Source organism: Panthera pardus, unplaced genomic scaffold (genome assembly GCF_024362965.1).
Source record: "Panthera pardus isolate Hobbes unplaced genomic scaffold, ASM2436296v1 HiC_scaffold_25, whole genome shotgun sequence".
Taxonomy (NCBI): domain Eukaryota; kingdom Metazoa; phylum Chordata; class Mammalia; order Carnivora; family Felidae; genus Panthera; species Panthera pardus.
This window is the reverse complement of record NW_026526821.1, coordinates 23,318,782-23,338,865: the sequence shown is the minus strand read 5'-3', so window position 1 is coordinate 23,338,865 and position 20,084 is coordinate 23,318,782. Positions and strand designations below refer to the sequence as shown.

The following is a 20,084-nucleotide window of genomic DNA, read 5'->3' as shown; positions in this document are numbered from 1 at the left end:
CTACTCTAAGCAGCTTCGCTGAGGGTTTTCTCTGGCCATGGGTTGCTCGGTCCAGAAAAGCTAGCGAGTGAATGCCACCAGGGTAGCCCTTAACCAATGGGACAGCTCTGAAGCATGCTCTGTGCAGTTTTACTAAGGTCCTGGCACATTGGAGCCCTATTTGTCTACAAGAGAGACCTGTTCATTAGTGTGGCCCTCTCAAAAATTAAAAAAAAATTTTTTTTTAAGTTTGTTTGTTTAAGTAATCTCTACACCCAGTGTGGGGCTCAAACTCACCACCCTGAGATCAAGAGTCCCATACTTTTCCCACTGAGCCAGCCAGGCACCCCAAAATTCTTTCTTTTTTAAAAAAATATTTTTTCTTTTATTTTTAAGTAATCTCTACAGCCAACAATGGGGCTTGAACTCTGAGATTAAGAGTTGCAGACTCCACCCACTGAGCCAGTCAGACACCTCTTCAAAAAGTTTTTAAATATATGAAGAAGATAAGATGATTTTTCTCCTTAGCCACGTTAACAGATTATGGATTCTCTATTGACCATCTTTGCATTTCTGAATGATGTTATTTTTAGTAATCTCTACACCCAATCTGGGGCTTGAACTCATGACCTTGAGATCAAGAGTTGCATGTTCTACTGACAGAGCCAGCCAGGCACCCAAACTAATTCAAAATTTTTCAAAACTATCAAAACAAGCCAGCAGGCTAGTTATGGCCTGTGGACCACAATTTTGCAACCACTGGTTATATAGTCAAAGGACTTTAGGCCTGAAAGAGGCCATATAGATCCTATATTAGGGGTTGCAAATAGGTAACGTGCCTGGCAGTTAACACGATTTTGTGAGGTGAGGACTTTGGTGAATTAGAGAGCCCATTCCCCAACTAAAGATAACCAAGTTAAGTTTTAATGATATTTTAACCAGAATACCATGTGAGTCAAATAAAGCAGTCTGCAAGCCCAATTTGGCCCATGGGTGGCTGGTTTGTGACCTCTGCCTGCTCAGCCTTACTTCCTGCCAGGACTCTGGGGCATCTCACATTCCAGCTACATCTCATGCTCCCTGATCAGGCCCTGCCCTTTCTTCAATTTATCTTTATAGCTTTATTGTAGTCCAGCTTTCTCTTATGGTTTCCATTTCCACCATATTGTGAACTCCTTGTGAACAGAGACCATGTCTTATTCACCTTTTCAGGCTTTGTATGTAGTTGGAGCTCTATAAATGTTTGTTGCATAATTCTTACAATTAGCAAAACAAGGACCTTAAAAAGAAATTATTTGTAGAACTGACTCTAACTCAGTTTTTGAAAAAAATTTTTAAATGTTTATTTATTTTTGAGAGAGAGACAGAGTACAAATGGGAGAAGGGAAGAGAGAGACACAGAATCCAAAGCAGGCTCCAGGCTCTGAGCTGTCAGCACAGAACCCAACGTGGGGCTCAAACTCATGAGCTGTGAGATCATGACCTGAGCCAAAGTTGGACACTTAACCAATTGAGCCACCCAGGGGGCCCTCTGATTCAGTTTTAAAAGGAGGATGGGGTGCCTGGGTGGCTCAGTCTGTCAAGCGCCGGACTCTTGGTTTCGGCTCAGGTCACGATCTCATGGTTTGTGAGTTCAAGTGCCACATCAGGCTCTGTGCTGACAGTGCAGAACCTGCTTGGGATTCTCTCTCCCTTCTGTCTCTGCCCCTACCCCACTTGCATGTGTGTTCTCTCTCTCAAAATAAATAAACTTACAAAAAATTTTTTTAAATAAAAGGAGGAAAGTGAGGCCCAATGTGGTTAAGTGATTTACCCAAGATCACAGTAGAATAGGACCAATGCCCTTTCTGACATTCTATTCTGCAACAGTTCAATTATAAGATTAGAAACTTGGACAAAAATGACACTTTTTTTAATTTCTAGAGCTGACTTTAATGTCTGAGTCTCCAGCCTGCCTCCTTATAGACAACTTAATTTAGATGTCTTCAGGTAAATTGAGATCCAGTCCAGTAATTTTGAGGGAATGTAATTTCATGCTGATTGATTCATCTTAGGCCAGTTCAAGGTTCTCCAAACTTCCTGCCTCTTTCTCCCCAATACTGATCCAATTCCCAGGGAAATTATACAACCACTGCTGGCAAGAGGTGAAGTAGGGAATGTCTACTTTCAGGGTCTCATCAGGTTCTTGGTCCTACTTACCAGTATCCTCCAATGCCCCCTTTGTGAGTCTGTCCTCGCCACATCACTTGCCTGTCAGGCAGCTCCCAGGACCCATCAGATACCTCCCTGTCCAGAGCCACCTCCCACCATTTCTCTTGCCTTCCCCATCCCCAGTGGTTTGTTTGAGAAATCCCCTAAACTTTTGTATTTCCTTCCTTAAGACCAGGTCTGTGGAAGGGGAGGCAAAAGCCCCACACTGCTCTTCTCTCTTTTTGTCTGAAACTTTCACGTACTCTGTTTTCCCTGAGTACTTTGCATCTTTTCTCCAGGTAAGGGGGAAAAAAACCAATTTGATCTCTTCTCATCTTTGTAAGTGGTTAGTGGCTCACCCTAGGAGTGGTGACCTTTGAATTGAGTAATTCAGAGCTTGGGTCTTATTCACCATCAGACTGTCTTCACCATGTTGTGTCCTTCCATTTGGCAGTCAGTGGGTAGAGGGTTGGCAGATAGGTGTAGCTGGTTAGGAATGGCAAATCATGCAGTACTTGAAGTCATCAGGGTTTTTTGTTCGTTTTGTTTCAAGTTTATGTATTTATTGAGAGAGAGAGAGAGAGGACAGGGAAGGGGCAGAGAGAGAGGGATAGAGAGAATCCCAAGCAGGCTCCATGCTGTCAGTGTGAAGCTCGACACTGGACTTAAACCCATGAACTGCAAGATCATGACCTGAGCCGAAATCAAGAGTCAGACGCTTAACTGCCACGCAGCACCCAGAGTCGTCGTTTTTTATTGAAGATTCTTGTATGAGAGCAAATTGGGATGATCAACTGCCATCTTTAATCTAGTAGATGGCAGTACCTATATTCTTCTCTACCTTTGGAAGGACCTCAGAGTCATTGAGTTCTAGCCACCAAATTCCTTTCAACATTTTAACCTCATTTAGCCAAGGACTTCTGATTTTTTTTTTCTTTTTAATGTTTATTTATTTTTGAGAGAGAAAGAGACAGAGTGTGAGTGGGGGAGGGGCAGAGAGAGAGAAGGAGACACAGAATCTGAAGCAGGCTCCAGGCTCTGAGCTGTCAGCACAGAGCCCGATGTGGGGCTCGAACTCATGAAACATGAGATCATGACCTGAACTGGTCAGACGTTTAACCGACTGAGCCACCTAGGCGTCTCTGGAGGACTTCTGATTTTCTGAGTGTTCCTGATTTGCTGATTTAACAAGATTTGTAGGACAGTGCCATACAACAACACTTCAGGGTCTGCCAAGTTCTAAGCCTCGGAGTGCCCCCTAGGCTGAGGTGTTGGGTGCTCCTCCTCCCAGCCCAGAAACCTCCTACTTCCTTTAAGACGGCCCCATGATTGGCAGTCAGTTAGCTACTTGGAGCCTCAGTCTTATGTAGGGACTGGGTAGGAGGCCCCTCACCTTGTGGTTGTTGTGAGGATAAATAAGATAATGCCTGTTGGTGCTCAATAAATATTAGACTCCCAGATTCCAATTCCTTCCCACTGCCTTCTCTTCCAGAACCCTCCATTGTGACGTAAGGAGATTCTGAGAATGAGATTTTCTCAGAACTCAACGCTTTCAGAAGCTGTTGGTAGGGTATGAGGAGTGGAGAGGAGCTTCTACCTTGCCACTGCAGGAAGCTATTTGTTTCTAATATAAGTGGATTCTTTGGGAAGGATTTGTGGTCCTACCCTTGAAAGGCAAAGGGGCTCGTTATGCCATTTGCCAGCTCAGGAACCATGAGGAGATATAGAGTGTCTTATTCATGGCAGATCCTGAAGAAGGAACTGGTGAGGAGTGTCAGGGGTCCTGGGAGGGGAGAGTGGGAGGTTGCACAGACAGGTATTTTGAGGAAGGGAGAGGCAGGTGTAGGAGGGGGCCCACCCTGCACCTTTTGGGGTTACAGCGTGGCACAAAGGGTAGACTTCCATGTTAGGCTTCAGAAAGACTGAATCCTGACCCCTTCCTTTCCTCTTGACAATGGGCTTACCACAGGCTACACTCCAAGCCCCTAAGAACGGCTCTGTATCCACCTTTCCTGCTATTGTGAAATCCAGAGAGAATAAGGCCTGGCAGCAGGACAGAGTGATAGGTTAAATTTATGGACCCTGGAGCCAGACTGCTGGGTTCAAATCCCTATCACCTGTTAGTCCTATGACTAATATTAGTATTAGGCAAGTTACTTGATTTGCTGTGCCTGTTTTTGCCTCTGTAAAGGTGATGATAGTATCTACTGAATTGATTTATTGTTGAGGGCTAAATGAGCCAATACATATAGAGGGCTTAGAATAGTGCCTGACAATGGAAAATTGGTATGTGATGAGTATTAATTTTATTTATAAAAACTTTCTCCATATTTCCTGCAGATATATATTTTTCAAAGAAAACATTACAGTTACAGGTGAACCTTCTTACCATCCCATTCTGTTCCTCCTCACTGGTGACCACTTTCCTGAGGATGTGTACCCTTCCTATCTAGATTTAAAAATTTTATTACATTTGTATGTATTTGTAAGCAACATAGCATGTAGCACATTTTTTTAAGTGGTATCAAAAATGGCATCATTTTTCAACCTTTTTTTCACTCAAAATTTTGTGTGAGCTTTACCCACATAGACATACATGTACAAACAACTCTAGTGCTATGTTCACTCCTCTTACTGTCTTATAATGTGTTGATACATTCAGTTGTTTTCAGCTTTTCCCATGGGAAATGCCTTCCATTCCCCAAATCTGGTAAGCATAAAATGGTATCGTTGTCACTTTAACTTACTTTCTGTTATCTCTAGTAATGTTCCTCCCCTCCCCTTCCCACCCCCTTCCTTCCCTCCCCCCATTCCTTCCTTCCTTCCTTCCTTCCTTCCTTCCTTCCTTCCTTCCTTCCTTCCTTCCTTTTCTTTCTTTCTAATTTAAGGTTTTATTTTTAAGTACTCTCTACACTCAACATAGGGCTCAAACTCACAACCCTGAGATCAAGATTTGCATGCTCCACTGACTGAGCCAGTCAGGTGCCCCCAGAGTCTTTCCTTCTTTCCTTTTTTTTTTTTTTTTTTTTTAATTTTTAAGTGTATTTATTTTGAGGTGGGGGGCAGGGAGAGAAGGAGACAGAGAAACCCAATGTGGGGCTCGAACTTACAAATGGTGAGATCATGACCTGAGCTGAAGTCAGATGCTTAACCAGCTGAGCCATTCAGGCACCCCTTTCCTTCCCTCCCTCCCTTCCTTGCTTCCTTCCTTGCTTCTTTCCTTCCTTCCTCTCTTTCCCTCCCTCTCTCTCTCTCCTTCCCTCCCTCCCTTACTTCTTTCCTCCCTCCCTCCCTTCCTTCCTTCCTTCCTTCCTTCCTTCCTTCCTTCCTTCCTTCCATGTATATTTTTAAAAGTTTATTTATTTTTAGAGAGAGAGAGAGAGTGAGCAAGCATGAGAGGGGCAGAGAGAGAGGGAGAGAGAATCCCAAGCAAGCTTCACACTTTGAGCGTGGAGCCCAATGTGGGGCTCAATCTCATGAACCTGAGCCAAAATCAAGAGTTGGATGCTTAACTGATTGAGCCATCCAGGCACCCGTTTCTTACCCCCCCCCCCCCACAGCCCTCCTTCCCTTCTTCCCTCCTTTCTTTCTTTCTTCTTCTTCATCTTCTTTTTTTAAAATTTTTATCTAAGTAATCTCCACACCCAATGTGGGGCTCAAATTCACAGTCTCGAGATTAAGACTAGCATGCTGCTCTGACTGAACCTGCCAGGTGCCCCTCTTTTTTAAAAAAAAAATTTTTTTTAATGTATATTTATTTTTGTATATATATATTTTTTAATGTATATATATTTTAATGTATATTTATATACATTATTTTATAATGTATATATATTATATATATAATGTATACATATATACATATATATGTATATATATTTTATTTTATATTATATAAATATAATAATGTATATTTATTTATATATATTTATATAATGTATATATATATTTAAATATATTTATTTATGTATATTTAAAGAGAGAGAGAGAGAGAGACAGAGCATGAAGCAGGGGAGGGGGAGAGAGAGAGGGAGACAGAATCTAAAGCAGGCTCCAGGTCCCAAGCTGTCAGCACAGAGCCTGACGCAGGGCCCACAAGCAGCGAGATCATGACCTGAGCCGAAGTGAGATGCTTAACCAACTGAGCCACCCAGGCACCCCCGGGTGCCCCCTCTTTTCATTACTTACAGGTAATCTGAGTTTTCCTTTTGCATTACCTATTCATATCCTTTGTTCATTTTTCTTTTGGGTTATATGTATTTTTCCTTTGATTTATAGAATTCTTTAAAATTAAAAAACAGTTTGGGATAGTAATTTTTTGTAATAGCTATTCTTTGTAATTTTGGATAGTAATCCTTTGTTGATTATGTGCATGGCCAATATATTCCAGTCTTCAGTTTGTCTTTTCATTTTATTTATTATGTCCTTATTAACAGAAGTTAATAAAAGTTTTTAGCTTTTGAATTTGTTTAATTATAGAAATTTTCAAGCACAGAAGTTGCAGTATATGTAATGATCACCCCTTAGATATAACAGTCAGCATTTTACCACATTGACTGTACATATTTGTGTTTGTGTTTGTGCATAGGTGTGTGTTTGCTGAATCATTTGAGAGGAAGATGCATTTTTTATGACACTTCTTAAAAATAAAGACATAATTACAATGTCACTATAATATTAAGAAAATTAACACTAATTCCCTAATATCATCTAATCTCTCGTCATATTCAATTTCCTTATTTGTCCCTAAATAATGGCTTTTATAGCTTGTTATTATGAATCAGGGTCCAATCAAGGTTCATGCTTTACATTTATTTGTATGTCTCTTAAGAAACTGGGTTAGTTGACTTGTAGATTGCCTCACATTCTGGATTTGTCTCTGTGGTGTTGAACTTGTTTCCCTATGCCCTGTATTTTTACTTGGCAGGCAGAGGGTGACTGCCCTTACTCCCAAATTCATACTGGGATAAAGAGTCTGATTTGTTCTCAGTTCCAATTCCAAATTCCCAGGTTCAAGGAATGCGTGGAATCGATGACCCAGCTTGGATGAGTGATTATATTAGTTTCCTATCACTTCTGTTAACTAAAATATCACACAATTTAGGGGTGCCTGGGCGTCTCCATCAGTTAAACGTCCAACTCTTGGTTTTGGGTCACATCATGATCTCGCGGTTTCATGAGTTTGAACCCTGAGTTGGGCTCTATACCAGCAGCACAAAGCCTGCTTGGGATTCTCTCTCTTTCCCTCTCTCTCTGCCCCTCCTCCACTTGGGCTGTCTTTGTCTTTTTCAAAATAAATAAATAAACTTAAAAAAAAACATATCGCACAGTTTAGTGGCTTAATACAGATTATATTATTTTACATTGGCTGGAAGTCTGGCATGGGTCTCCCTGGGCTAAAATCCATGTATCAACAGGGATGCATTCCTTTCTTGAGAGTCTAGGGAAGAATGCATTTCCTGGACTTTCTAGCTTCTAGAGACTACTTACATCCCTTGGCTCACGGCCCCCTTCCTCTGTCTTCAAAGCCAGCAGTGTTGCATCTGCTTGACTGTTCTTTCCTCAGATCCATCTAATTCCAAAATACAAGCTCTTTGCATCACTGTACCCTACTGTTATTTGTGCTGTTTTCTGGACCAAAGTGAAGGACTTGGTATATAACTAGAGCTGGGTTGGTGAATATTTTACATGACCAGCTCTTGGGGAGGGAGGTGCTCCCATTTGTAGTAGTTATCTGTTTCTGCGGCATAAATACTCCCCGCTGTGGTCATTTTTGGGCTACCAACATGATTTGAACAGGCTTGAAAACTTTCCGAAAACATAACCATGGCTCTGGCACACCACTCTTCCATCTCACCTTGTTAGCAATGTCCAGCGTGCTGGTGGCTGTTAAAAACAAATGGTTTCTATGATCTTGTTTGTTTTGTTTCCACAGGGGCTGTACCGGCTCACCAAGGATATCATTGTGATGATCCGAGTGTGTAAAATGTTCCGCCAAGGCCTTGGGGGATTTCGGGAATATCAGATCATTGAGACTCCTCACAGAAAGCACCCTATCTTTTCCTTCTGGGATGTAAGCAGCTGGCCTTGGCAGGATTATGAGGGCTTAAGGGGGGGGGTCCAATAAATAGCACCCCACTTCCTAGTCCATATTCTGAACCAACAGGAGACAAAGGGAAAGACAGATAGGAGACCCATCTGTCACTTTTGTTAACAATGGGACTTCTATTGGAGAAGTGACTTATATCATCAAGTGAGAGGATGACCTAGAACTACATCCCCAAATTAGACAACCTTATGTGCCCAGAGACAGTGCTGGACCAAGGCAGGCCTCCACTGTGGACCAGGACTTCCTGCCCCACATTCACAACAGAGGAGGACAGAGCAGAATGTGGGCTCAGAGGGACAGAGAAGGAATGATCACACCCAGTTTTTCTTTCCAGAATTCACCAAGGAGTTTAAGTCGCTCCTTCTCAATGTGCAAGAAAGGGGCCGGTAGTGTTCTACCAGTGCAACTACCTCCATGTAGAAAGAAACATCCGGAGTGGGGAAGAAGCTATCTCCATATCAGTGGGAATCAAAGGAGCCAGAGAAATCCAGAAGTCTCATTAGAGTCCGGGTTTTCTGAATGCCTACCACTGTTCATCTTCTCTATCTTCTTTCCTGTCCCCCCCATTTAAAAAAGGGAACACATGCATGGCCCTGCTCACTCTGGAGACCATGCTGTCTAGATTTTCTAGAAGGTTGCAGTTTATGCCAGTGATAGCTCATGTGCCCTTTTTAGCTCAGAAAAGTTGATCACCTTCTGTTAACCTGTTCTGGATCCCCAAAGGTGTCTTCATTACCATCCAGGACTCCAAAGTTTTTCCCAATCCCTGGATGAACTCTGCCCATTTTCCTTTTGTGCCTAGAGTGACTAGATTCAGCCCTGCTTCCTAACTCCACCCAGTGATTCAGTCCAAGAATTTGCCCCAAATGGTTTCTGAAGGAGAGGGATATGGGCAGTGCTGATGAGTGAAAGAAAGGCAGTCTTAGATTGGTCTTGAAGGGGCCAGCAGGTATGTGGGGCTGAGTTTAAGATGTAGCAGGGAGTTGGGGCCTCTGGGTCTGCAGAAAGGAAGAGAATGCCGTATCTAAAGACATTCAAATTCATATATTAAATTTTTTTTAATATTTATTTTTGAGGGCGGGGAGGGGAGGGACAACCCACAAACTGTGAGATCATGACCTGAGCTGGAGTTGGAAGCTCAACCAACTGAGCCACCCAGGTGCCCCTCAAACTCATATATTTTAAAGACATTATTCTGGCCAAACCAACTGAGTCTGCAGCCAGATTCTGCCCTGTGGTTGGGCCATAAGTTGGGAGGGGATGAAGTGGAAGAATTGGAACCTGAGAGACTGAGGTTTGCTGTCAGCAAGGACATTCTGACTCAGGGTGTCATCATGCAGTGGTAACGGGAGTCTTTGTTTACCAGAAGACTTGAGCTGGTGCCTGGGCATTTGGAAGTTGAAGACCCAAATCAGTCTTGTCATTGGGGAAGTGTGAGGCCAAACAACATTGCCTAGGCAGGGTGGCCTTGAGCAGAGCAGAAGCCTCTCAACGGCAGCCTATGGGAGTCATATGTGCAATGGGCAGAGAGCTGGGGGGCCGGAGTGTAGGGTTGGGTAGAGAGACCAGTTTTCATCAGAGCATGTGAATTCATATCTTTCTGAGTACCACTGCTTTCCTTCACTGGCCTTCTTGAGAAGCACCATACAGGTACACAAGCTATATATGGGGCAGTTCGGTGGGGAGGACCTGAGGTATGCCTACCTAGACAGATGGGTGGGGGTCCTGGCTTGGCTCAGATGGTGGTCAGGGCCTTGTTTGTCCCTTTCCTTCTCCCCAGCTGCTCCTAACATATCCTCCCCCTTCTCTCTGCCTCTTCCTCTACCTTTCCACAACTCCCCTGCATCCATTAGGAGATAGAGTTGGGTTGGTTCATGCCTAAGATCTCTTACACCTCCTCCTCCTGGCCATATTCTAGAAGAAGACTGTATACTCAGTGTGTGATCCTTGGGAAGGTTCCTTCACTCACCTCGAGTTCAAAATGGAGCTCAGTAATACCTGCTTTGTCCTAATGATGAAATGGAATAAATAAGGAAGAAGCACATGCTTGGCTCCTTATAGGCACTTGGTGAAGATTGGCTTCATCGGTGCCTCCATTTATCCCTTTTTGTCCCTCTCCACTTTCCCATTTGCTTCTTTCCCCCTCTTTCTTTTCTCTTTCCATCCTTCCTCTCTTTATCCTCCCCCAGCCCATATTTACAATGACACATTGTCAATTCTGGGCCTAAGTCTGGGTCTGAATTTGGGCCTTTGAGGTAGATATGAGAGGGCCAGCTGGTAGAAGGGTTCCTGTGGCTTCCTGACCACCATGGGGATGGGGACGCCGGAGGGTTTAAGTGCAAGATTTTAGGAGCACTCTTGCTGATTCTCTTTCTTCTTCCTCATTCCTTTTTGTTCCCCCCCAGAAAAGGAAGCAAGGCCGAATCACATTTGATACCATGGACTTTGTTGCAGAGGAGGTATGTATAACTCTGACCTTGCTGGCTGGGAATTTTCTTTCTGCATGATGGCCTGGAAGTAGCATTGGGCTGAGTATCAGGACAGCTGGGTTTAGTCCAGGTTCTGCCACGAAGCCAGTGTGTCATCCTGAGCTAGCCTCTTAGTTTCCTCATCTATAAACTAGCTGATCTCAGTGATCCCAAGATCCCAGTCCTGACTTTCCAAGGCTGTGAACCCCGCCCCTCCCCTGAACCTGTTGTTGCCTTAGAAGCTGAGCAGAACCAGCAGGGAAGAGCTCCTGTACTTGGACCTGTGGACACACAGCCAAAGGCAAAGCAGAGGCTGTGAGAGCTCCAGGCAGAGGAGAAATAATCAGGGTGGTGGGAAAAGCCCAGGCTTATGTGTGAATTCTGACTCTTTCAAGTTTTCTTTTTTTAACAATTTTTTTTTAACGTTTATTTATTTTTGAGACAGGGAGAGACAGCATGAACGGGGGAGGGTCAGAGAGAGAGGGAGACACAGAATTTGAAACAGGCTCCAGGCTCTGAGCTGTCAGCACAGAGCCTGATGCGGGGCTTGAACTCACGGACCGCGAGATCATGACCTGAGCCGAAGTCGGCCACTTAACCGACTGAGCCACCCAGGCGCCCCTCTTTCAAGTTTTCTGAGAGACACTGGGTACACCTGTCTCCCACATGGGTATCAGATGGCCATTCTGGGGAGTGAACGACTCATATCTGGGTGAGGCTTTGGACATGTGACTTGTTCTCTGAATTTCAAGAATTGTTATCTTCCCAGTTTCTTCCCACCAAATCTTGGATATTAAATTAAAATTTTAAATTTAATTTAAATTTTAAAGGGGTCTACCTATTTATAGGAAGGATTTGAAGTTCTTACCAGTGAGACCTGACTTGACCCTGGCCTGGGGTAGCCATGTTGGTGTTTCTCTCAGGGATGGGAGGACAATAGTTTTGTAACTGGTATCAGGACCACCTGGGCCACTCTCTCCCCCTCTCCCTCCTTGGAGCCAGGGTACGGCTTCTGTTGCCTGTTTCTCCTGGGCATGATCTACTTTCTCATGCCCCATGATGTTAAGTCAACCAAATTCTGGGTTTGTTTGTTTTTTTCCAACTTTCCAGACTGGCCGGTGTCTGACACTGGACATTGATGGTTATCCAAGCTTTACTCTTGAGGCAGGAGAAACTCTGAGAGCCACAAAATTCCAAAGATGGAGGCAGTTCTGTGCAGGGCAGCAGAGAGAGAGAAGAGGGCACAAAGGAAAACATCCATTGTATAGGCAGGGCCTCTCAGCTTCCTCTAGGAGTTATCTAACTCTGGCTCTGATTACATAAACCTGCCCTTTGAGTGACTGACTGCTAATGGGCACTTGTTTTCTTTATGGAGTGATGAACTGGTTCTGAAATCAATTGCGATGATGGTTACATAACTCATAGAGCCTTAAAATCATAGACTTGTTTGTTATAGCAGTTGTGAGACATTGGAAACAATGGGTACATTTCAAAAACATAGTGAAAAAAATTGGGGGAAAAAGCAAGTTGCAGAAACCATATCTGAAGTCTGACATTCATGTAAATAAAAAATAAAACAACCATCTATACTGTAACCCTCTATACTGTGGCTGTATGTATATGCATGAGTATATATTAATACATAAAAAGGGCAAACCCTGGTGGTGGAGAGCAGATTTGAATTGGAGGTGGTACGGTAAAAGGAGATTGTAAGCATGTATATTGTTCTGATTTTTAATGGAAAACTAGTGTTATTTTCAAAATTTTTATTTATATATAAGAAAAAGGCCAGAAATGAGTATGCCAGATGTTAATGGCTAAATCTGGGTGGTAGGATTATGGGCAGTCCCTCTTTTTTTCCCTTAATCCTTCCTGTATGCTAGTGGAACACAATGAGGTGTAGCTGGCCTGAAGCAAGGGAGGCTATGAACCCCTAGAAGCAGGTAGGACCCAAGTCTCCCCAGCCCTGTTTGAATTATACTCCCTTTTCCCCAGACTTTTTTTCTTCTCTTCTCTTCTCTTCTCTTCTCTTCTCTTCTCTTCTCTTCGCTTTTCTGTGCTTTTCTTTTTTTTTTTTTGAGGTCTAAGCTTAGATCTGTGTTTGGTTGTGGGGATACTAGGTGGTGTAACATCCCCACCGATCCTCAAGGAGCTAAGTAGAAATTAAGGTGAGGTAACTTACCTGGCAAGTTAAATAACAGAATAAGTTTTATAGGAATCCAGAGAAGGGAGTCTCTGAAGACTGGGTGTGGCAAGAGAGATTTCCTAAAAGAATTAGGGCCCCTCGTGGACCCAAAGAATCAGTTCTGTTCATAGAAAGCAGAGGGATCTGTGTTTTGTCATAAATCAACCCTGTAGAGGAATCTCAGTGGGTTATTGATAGCAAGAGAGGGTTAGGAAGGAAGAAGATTGGATTCAGACCTTAAAAATGGCCAACACTTCCATAGTCCTCACTGGGAGCTGGGCCTATTGTAAGCCCTTTACATGTATTAGCTCTGCTATTTATACAGTTAGGTTCTGCTGTTCTCAGATAGGGAAGGCTCAGAGAGAAGTGACTTGTCCCAGGACACACAGCTAGGAAGGAGCAGGCCAAGGTTCAAACCCAGGTACCTGGCACCAGAGCCTGTGCATTATTAATCACTGAGAAACACTGCCCTTGTGTGTGAACACGCAAGGCTTCAGATCTATGGTCCAGAACTCATCATGTCCCACTTTCTTTTGGCTTCTGTGACAACTACTTTTATGTAAGTCTTCTTACATTCATTCTTTCCATAAATTTTTATTTTTATTTTGTTGAGTGCCTACTACCTGTGAGGCATTATTCTAGAGTGGGGTAAATAAGATAGATGAAGCCACTATCGTGTTTATATTGGGGCTTGTATTCTAGAACACCTATATCCAATGGAACTTTCTGAGATAATGGAAGCATTCAGTTGTCTGTGTTGTCCTGTATAGTAGCTAACAGACACATATAGCCCTTGTGGCTAGTGTGACTGAGGAACTTTTTTTTTTTTAAGTTTATTTTTTTTTAAGTTTATTTTTAGAGAGACAGAGACAATGTGAGTGGAGGCGGGGCAGAGAGAGACGGAGATAGAGAATCCCAAGCAGGCTCTGTGCTGCTAGTGCAGAGCTCGACATGGGGCTTGAACCCACTAAACCACAAGACCATGACCTGAGCTGAAACCAAGAGTTGGACAGTTAATAAACTGAGCCATTCAGGTGTCCCCTGAGGAACTTATTTTTTTAATCTAATTTAGTTTAAATTTAAATAGCCACACATGTGGCTAATGGCCACCATATTGGATAGTGCAGTTCTAGAGTGAGTGAGGCAGGGTGTGTGTGTGTGTGTGTGTGTGTGTGTGTGTGTGTGTGTGTGTGTAGGAAGGGGAAATGACAGATAATAAACACATTAACAAAAAGGAATAAGGTCATTTCACAAAGTATTAATTGCTTTGAAAGAAATGATTCAGAGACTAGAGACTGCTGGGAAGGGGGCCTACTATTCTAGGTCAAATGATCCATTAGGGACTCCCTGAGGATGTGGTAACATAGGAGCTGAGAACTGAATAAAAAGGAGGAAGCAGCCATGTGAAAATCCAGGAGAAGGACATTCCAGACAGAGGAAACAACCCAAGCAAGGACCACAGGACAGAAGTGAGCTTGGCACCTGCAGGAGATGGGTAGAAAGCTAGAGACTGGAGAACACAGGAGAGAGGCAGGAGGTGAGTTTGTGAGGAGTAGGGAGGGTAGGGAGTCAGACCATGTGGGGCCCCTCGGCTAGGGTATGGAGTTAAGATTTTATGCTAAGTGCAATGGACAACCAGAAGGGGTGTTAACAATTCAAGTACCACTTTCCCAGCAGGTGGGAGTGGTGGGTGAATGGGTAGATCTGTCCGCCCTCTGGTCCATGAATCCTGGTTCACCAGCGTTAGTTTCTGTGGGTTCTCTTTATTCCTTAGTCTCCTATAGCATGCTAGGATATAGGCTGAGGCGAGGGAGGTCTCCCCTGACTGCAGTATGCATATGCTAGAGGCCTCTGGAGCCCAGGAGCCCCATATTGACTCGGAGTGGTCACTGAACGGCACAGGCAGTATAGTTGGAGTTGCAGATACGGGCATGGGCATGTAGCAGATCTAGCTTATGATCCTGCCCGAGTGTCTTTATCTGTCAAATGGGAATAGTAATTGTGCCTCATTTCTTGGGCTGGGCAAAGGTGCAGTTAGATGGTGCATGTAAGATGCATACCCTGATGCTGGGCACACAAAGCACTCATTACGTGTCAGCCACTATTGTATCGGGGGTGGGAAAGCATAAAAAGCAGGAGTGTGGGGAGTTGCCCACTGGCCCTTGGGGCATTCTGCTAGGTCTTGTGTGTCACTCTGGCCCTCTCTTCCCAGGGTCACCTTCCTCCAAGGGCCATTCAGATCATGCAGAAGCTGCCTTCCTGGAGGACAGAGCCTGAGATCCAGGCCCTCTATAACCTCCTGCAGGTTCTGAACAGCTACCGCAACTACTCAGAGCCCCTGCAGCTGCTCCTGGCCAGAGTCATGCGCTTTGAACGGTTAGTGAGGGGCACACCCCTTGGCACCTGTGCCGGGCTGGGCAGGAAGAGCCTTCCTGACAAGGCCATGGCAGGTCTCTTAGCGTCTCCATGGCATTTCAGCCGTGTCTGTCAGTTCAGTGCTGTCTGCCAGTTCACCTTAGTGCTCCTTGGTATTCTTGTGGCACAGTTGATCTCCTTCATTTACTGAGAGTCTACGAGAATTAAGGAGCCACTGAATCTGGCAAGGGTTTGATAGGAACCTCAGAAAGGATCTGGCCCAATTCCCTCCTTTTTCAGATGAGGAAACAGGTTCAGGTAGTAAGAATGACTCATGCTCTGTCACCCACGTATTAGGGAGTAGAGCTGAGACTCAAATCCAAGCCCTAAAAGCCACAATGGATCACAGGTGATTGTCCTATGTCCAGATAGGAACCTAAGGTAAGAGTGTGTGAACTTGGATAAGAAAAAAACTTGTATCTGTTTTCATTAATCCCTAACTAAAATGTATCATTTCCTTCAGTCATGGATGTATGTAATGAACCACTACAGTATTACCTATTCCCATGACTTTTTCTCCAAAAGAAATCACCAATATTACACATTCATGTTGCTGCAGGTTTCTCAAAAAATAATTTATATTCCTCACCTCTTTGAAATTACGGTAGTAATTAGATCTGCTGCTAGATCTGGTTATTCAGTGCCTTAACATGGCACTGAATATGTGGAATGGTTGCTATACCATTCCACAATTTGGATTTTAAAAGGTAATTTTTAATTGTAATTCTGCTGTATTTTATTTTATATATTTAAAACATTATTCTGTGAAGGCTTCACCAGATTGTCAAAGGATGCATGGCACAAAAAAGCACTATGTAAATATCTGGTACTAGAAAAGTCTAAGAGGTGTGTGTGTGGAAACATTGTCTTTCTCAGGCATTTCAATGGCTTAAGAGGGGAAGCACAGCAGAATATTTGAGGTAAGGCCTGTCTTAAAAATCTAGGATGTGAAGACACTTGAGGTCTTTGCCCTGGTATCTTCCTTTGTGGAGGTCACAGGTCACATAATCACATGTGACTATGACCCACGCAGGATTTGTTTCACAGGTAATCAGCCCAGGAGAGGAGGGGACGCTCCAGCTGGCTTGGCCAAAGCAGATTCAGAGAAGAGGTGTCATTTGAGTAGGTATATTTGACAAGTAGAGGTGTAAGACAAGAACGTTCAGGCAGAAGGAACCATCTGCTTTGTTCTAGCTCAGTGAAGAAGAGCAAGTCACCACTGTCTTAAAGTAAGATTCCATAGCAGGCAGAACATGTCATGCAAAGAAAAAGAATCATGGAGGTGGAGGTAGAAGCTCTGTAATTTAATGCTGCAGCTGCCACTCTGAGGTGCGACCTCAGGCAAGCTGCTTAACCTTTCCGAGCCTCAGTATCCTCATCAGTGCAATGATCAGTGCAATGTTAAAGTTGTCTTTGGCTACTTGATATTTTCTTTTCTTTTCTTATTTTTTTTTATTCTCAAGTTAGTTAACATACAGTGTAGTCTTAGCTTCAGGAGTAGAACCCAGTGATTCATCTCTTACATATGACACCCAGTGCTCATCCTGAAAGTGCCCTCCTTAATGCCCGTCAACCATTTAACCCCCCCATCAACCCTCATTTTGTTCTCTGTATTTGTCTCTTACGGTTTGCCTCCCTCTCTGTTTTTATCTTATTTTTCCTTCCCTTCCCCTATGTTCATCTGTTAAGTTTCTCAAATTCCACATGAGTGAAATCAATTGGCAAAGAAGATGTCAAACTTTCACTCTTTGCAGATGACGTGACACCCCACATGGAAACACGAAAGACTCCATCAAAAAACTGCTAGAGCTGATACATGAATTCATAGGAGATAAAATCAATGCACAGAAACTGGCTGCATTTCTATATACCAATAATTGAAGCAACAGAGAGAGATATCAAGGAATCAATCCCATTTACAATTGCACCAAAAACTATAAAATACCTAGGAGTAAACCTAACCAACAAGGTAAAAGACCTATACACTGAAAACTATAGAAAGCTTAGGAAATAAATTGAAGAAGACACAAAGAAATGGAAAAATATTCCATGCTCATAGATTGGAGGAAGAAATATCGTTAAAATGTCAATACTACCCAAAGCAATCGACACATTCAGTGCAATCCATTTCAAAATAACACCAGCATTCTTCACAGAGCTAGAACAAACAATCCTAAAATTTGTATGGAAACATGAAAGATCCCAAATAGCCAAAGTGATGTTGAAAAAGAAAAACAAAACTTGGGCATCACAGTCCCGGACTTTAGCCTATATTACAAAACTGTAATCATCAAGACAGTATGGTATTGGCACAAAAACAGACACACAGATCAATGGAACAGAATAGAGAACCCAGAAACGGACCCACAAATATATATGGCCAACTAATCTTCAACAAAGCAGGAAAGAGTATCCAATGGAAAAAACACAGTCTCTTTAGCAAATGGTGCTGGGAGAACTGGAACATGAGAAGAATGAAACTGGACCACTTTCTTATACCATACACAAAAATAAATTCAAAATGGATGAAAGACATAGATATAAGACAGGAAACCATCAAAATCCTACAGGAGAAAACAGGCAGCAACCTCTTTGACCTCGGCCACAGCAACTTCTTACTTGATATGTCTCTGGAGGCAAGGGAAATAAAAAATGAACTATTGGGACCTCATCAAGATGAAAAGCTGCTGCACAGCAGAGGAAACAATCAACAAAACTAAAAGGCAACCAACAGAACGGGAGAAGATATTTTCAAATGGCATGTTAGATAAAGGGTTAGTATCCAAAATCTATAAGAACTTACCAAACTCAACACCCAGAAAACAAATAATCCAGTAAAGAAATGGGGAGAAGACATGAATAGACACTTTTCCAGAGAAGACATCCAGATGGCCAACTGATACATGAAATGATGCTCAACATCACTCATCATCAGGGAAATATGAATCAAAACCAATGAGATACCACCTCACACCTGTCAGAATGGCTAAAATTAACAACTCCGGAAACAACAGATGTTGGCAAGGATGTGAAGGGGGAACCCCACTGCATTGTTGGTGGGAATGCAAACACTTGCAGCCACTCTGGAAAACAGTGTGGAGGTTCCTCAAAAAATCAAAAATAGAACTACCTTATGACCCAGCAATTGCACTACTGGGAATTTATTCAAAGGATACAAAAATGCTGATTCGAAGGGGCACATGCACCCCAGTGATTATTTTCAGGACTGGAAATTAGCAGATCAGACAGAATTCTTTCAGTTGCAAGTCACAGAAAACCCAGCCCTAGGGAATGCATCAGTGACTCATGTATCTGAAAAGTGCTGGGATAGCTCTCTAGCTTCCGACTCAGCTGAATCCAGGGGCCTAGTGTCACCAGGACCCAGTGTCTGTCTGTCTCTCTCCACCTCACATGGCATTCTCATAAACCACTTTCTCAGCTAGACTCTCCTTTACAGCAGCAAGATGGCTGCTATTACCATGGCTCCAAATTTTCCTCTTTCCAGTCTCAGTCCTTTGGGAAAGAGAATATTTCTTCCTGGTCTTTCAAGTCACAGCCTTGGGGTTTGTTCATTCATTCTTTCTTTTTTTTAAGTTTATTTATTTTGAGGGAGGGAGGGAAGGAATGAGAGAGAGAGAGACAGAAAAAGGATGAGTGGGGGAGGGGCAGAGAGAAGGAGAGAGAAAATCTCAAACAGGTTCTGCACTATCGCAGAGCCTGATGTAGGGCTTGAACTCGTGAACCATGAGATCATGACCCGAGCCAAGATCAAGAGTTGGACGCTTAACCGACTGAGCCACCCAGATGCCCTGATTTGTTCTTTCTGAACCAGATTGGCTACATTTGAATCATCCATGGGTCAGACACTCTGATTGTCCAAGAGTCAAGAAGAAGTTTCCCCCAAAATAAAATCAGGGTACAGTTGGGGGAAAAGGTGACCTGATGCTTGGCTGCAAAAGCAATAGATGTCTGCTTCTGGAGACTTGGGTTCTAGCGCTGACTCAAGTGTGACTCACTGTGTGCCTTCAGCAAGCCTGGGGTTCCTTGGGCCCCACTTCCCTCATCCGCATAATGTAGGTTGAGCTAGACAGTTTCTGAGGGTTTTTCTGCTCCGGCTCCAGGAGTCTGTTCTTGGAAGAACACTGGCCATGCTCTCTCATCCACAAAGTCATTTCCTAGCTGAATGTGCCTGCCTTCTCCCATCTAGTCTTTGTTGTCTGGGCCACCTCCTCTTTAATGTTCCCCATTACCTTCTGGGTAAAATCCAAAGTTAGCCTAATTTTTGTACTCTCTTATGATTGGACCCAGCCAAATTTCTCTCCCACTATTCCCCTGACCTCCCTGTTTTCCACTGTCCTTTCTAATGGAGCTTACTGTTATTCCTTTGAACACGCCTTGCTTCCAGCCACCTCTGTGCCTTTGGACATGGTCATCCCTCTGCCTGGAACACTCTCTCATCTCTCTGTCTACCTGGAAGACTCTAGACACTGTTCTGGAGCCTGCCATGGCTTTCCTAAGCTGGGTTAAATGCCCTTTCTCCATGCTTCTGAATTAGTCTGTGCTTACCTCTCTTAAAGCATTTTTAAACTTTAGTCCCTGTGCGTGACCATAATTTTCAGAACAAAATCTGTCCTTTTTCGCTGTGTCTGATAGACACAGTTGGTATTTATTTAATTTATTGAATGAATGAAGGAAATGAATGAATCTTGAAAGAAGTGAAATTTGAACTTACATTTGA

General features: G+C 43.4%; 1 protein-coding gene across 8 annotated transcripts in view; it reads left to right on the top strand.

Moving 5' to 3' along the window:
* The window catches only part of CNBD2 (cyclic nucleotide binding domain containing 2), a 65,132-nt gene that overhangs the window by 10,598 nt on the left and 34,450 nt on the right, over positions 1–20,084 (top strand). For 2 of the 8 annotated variants that reach the window (XM_053890294.1, XM_053890298.1), the window contains exons 3-5: positions 8,105–8,242; positions 10,684–10,737; positions 15,144–15,307. In XM_053890294.1, coding sequence (XP_053746269.1) covers positions 8,105–8,242; positions 10,684–10,737; positions 15,144–15,307 — 356 coding nt within the window. Of the gene's footprint in view, positions 1–3,144; positions 3,934–8,104; positions 8,243–9,397; positions 9,929–10,683; positions 10,738–15,143; positions 15,308–20,084 lie in introns of those variants that run through there. The other 6 variants (XM_019458634.2, XM_019458633.2, XM_053890296.1 and 3 more) reach the window with 6 other exon arrangements.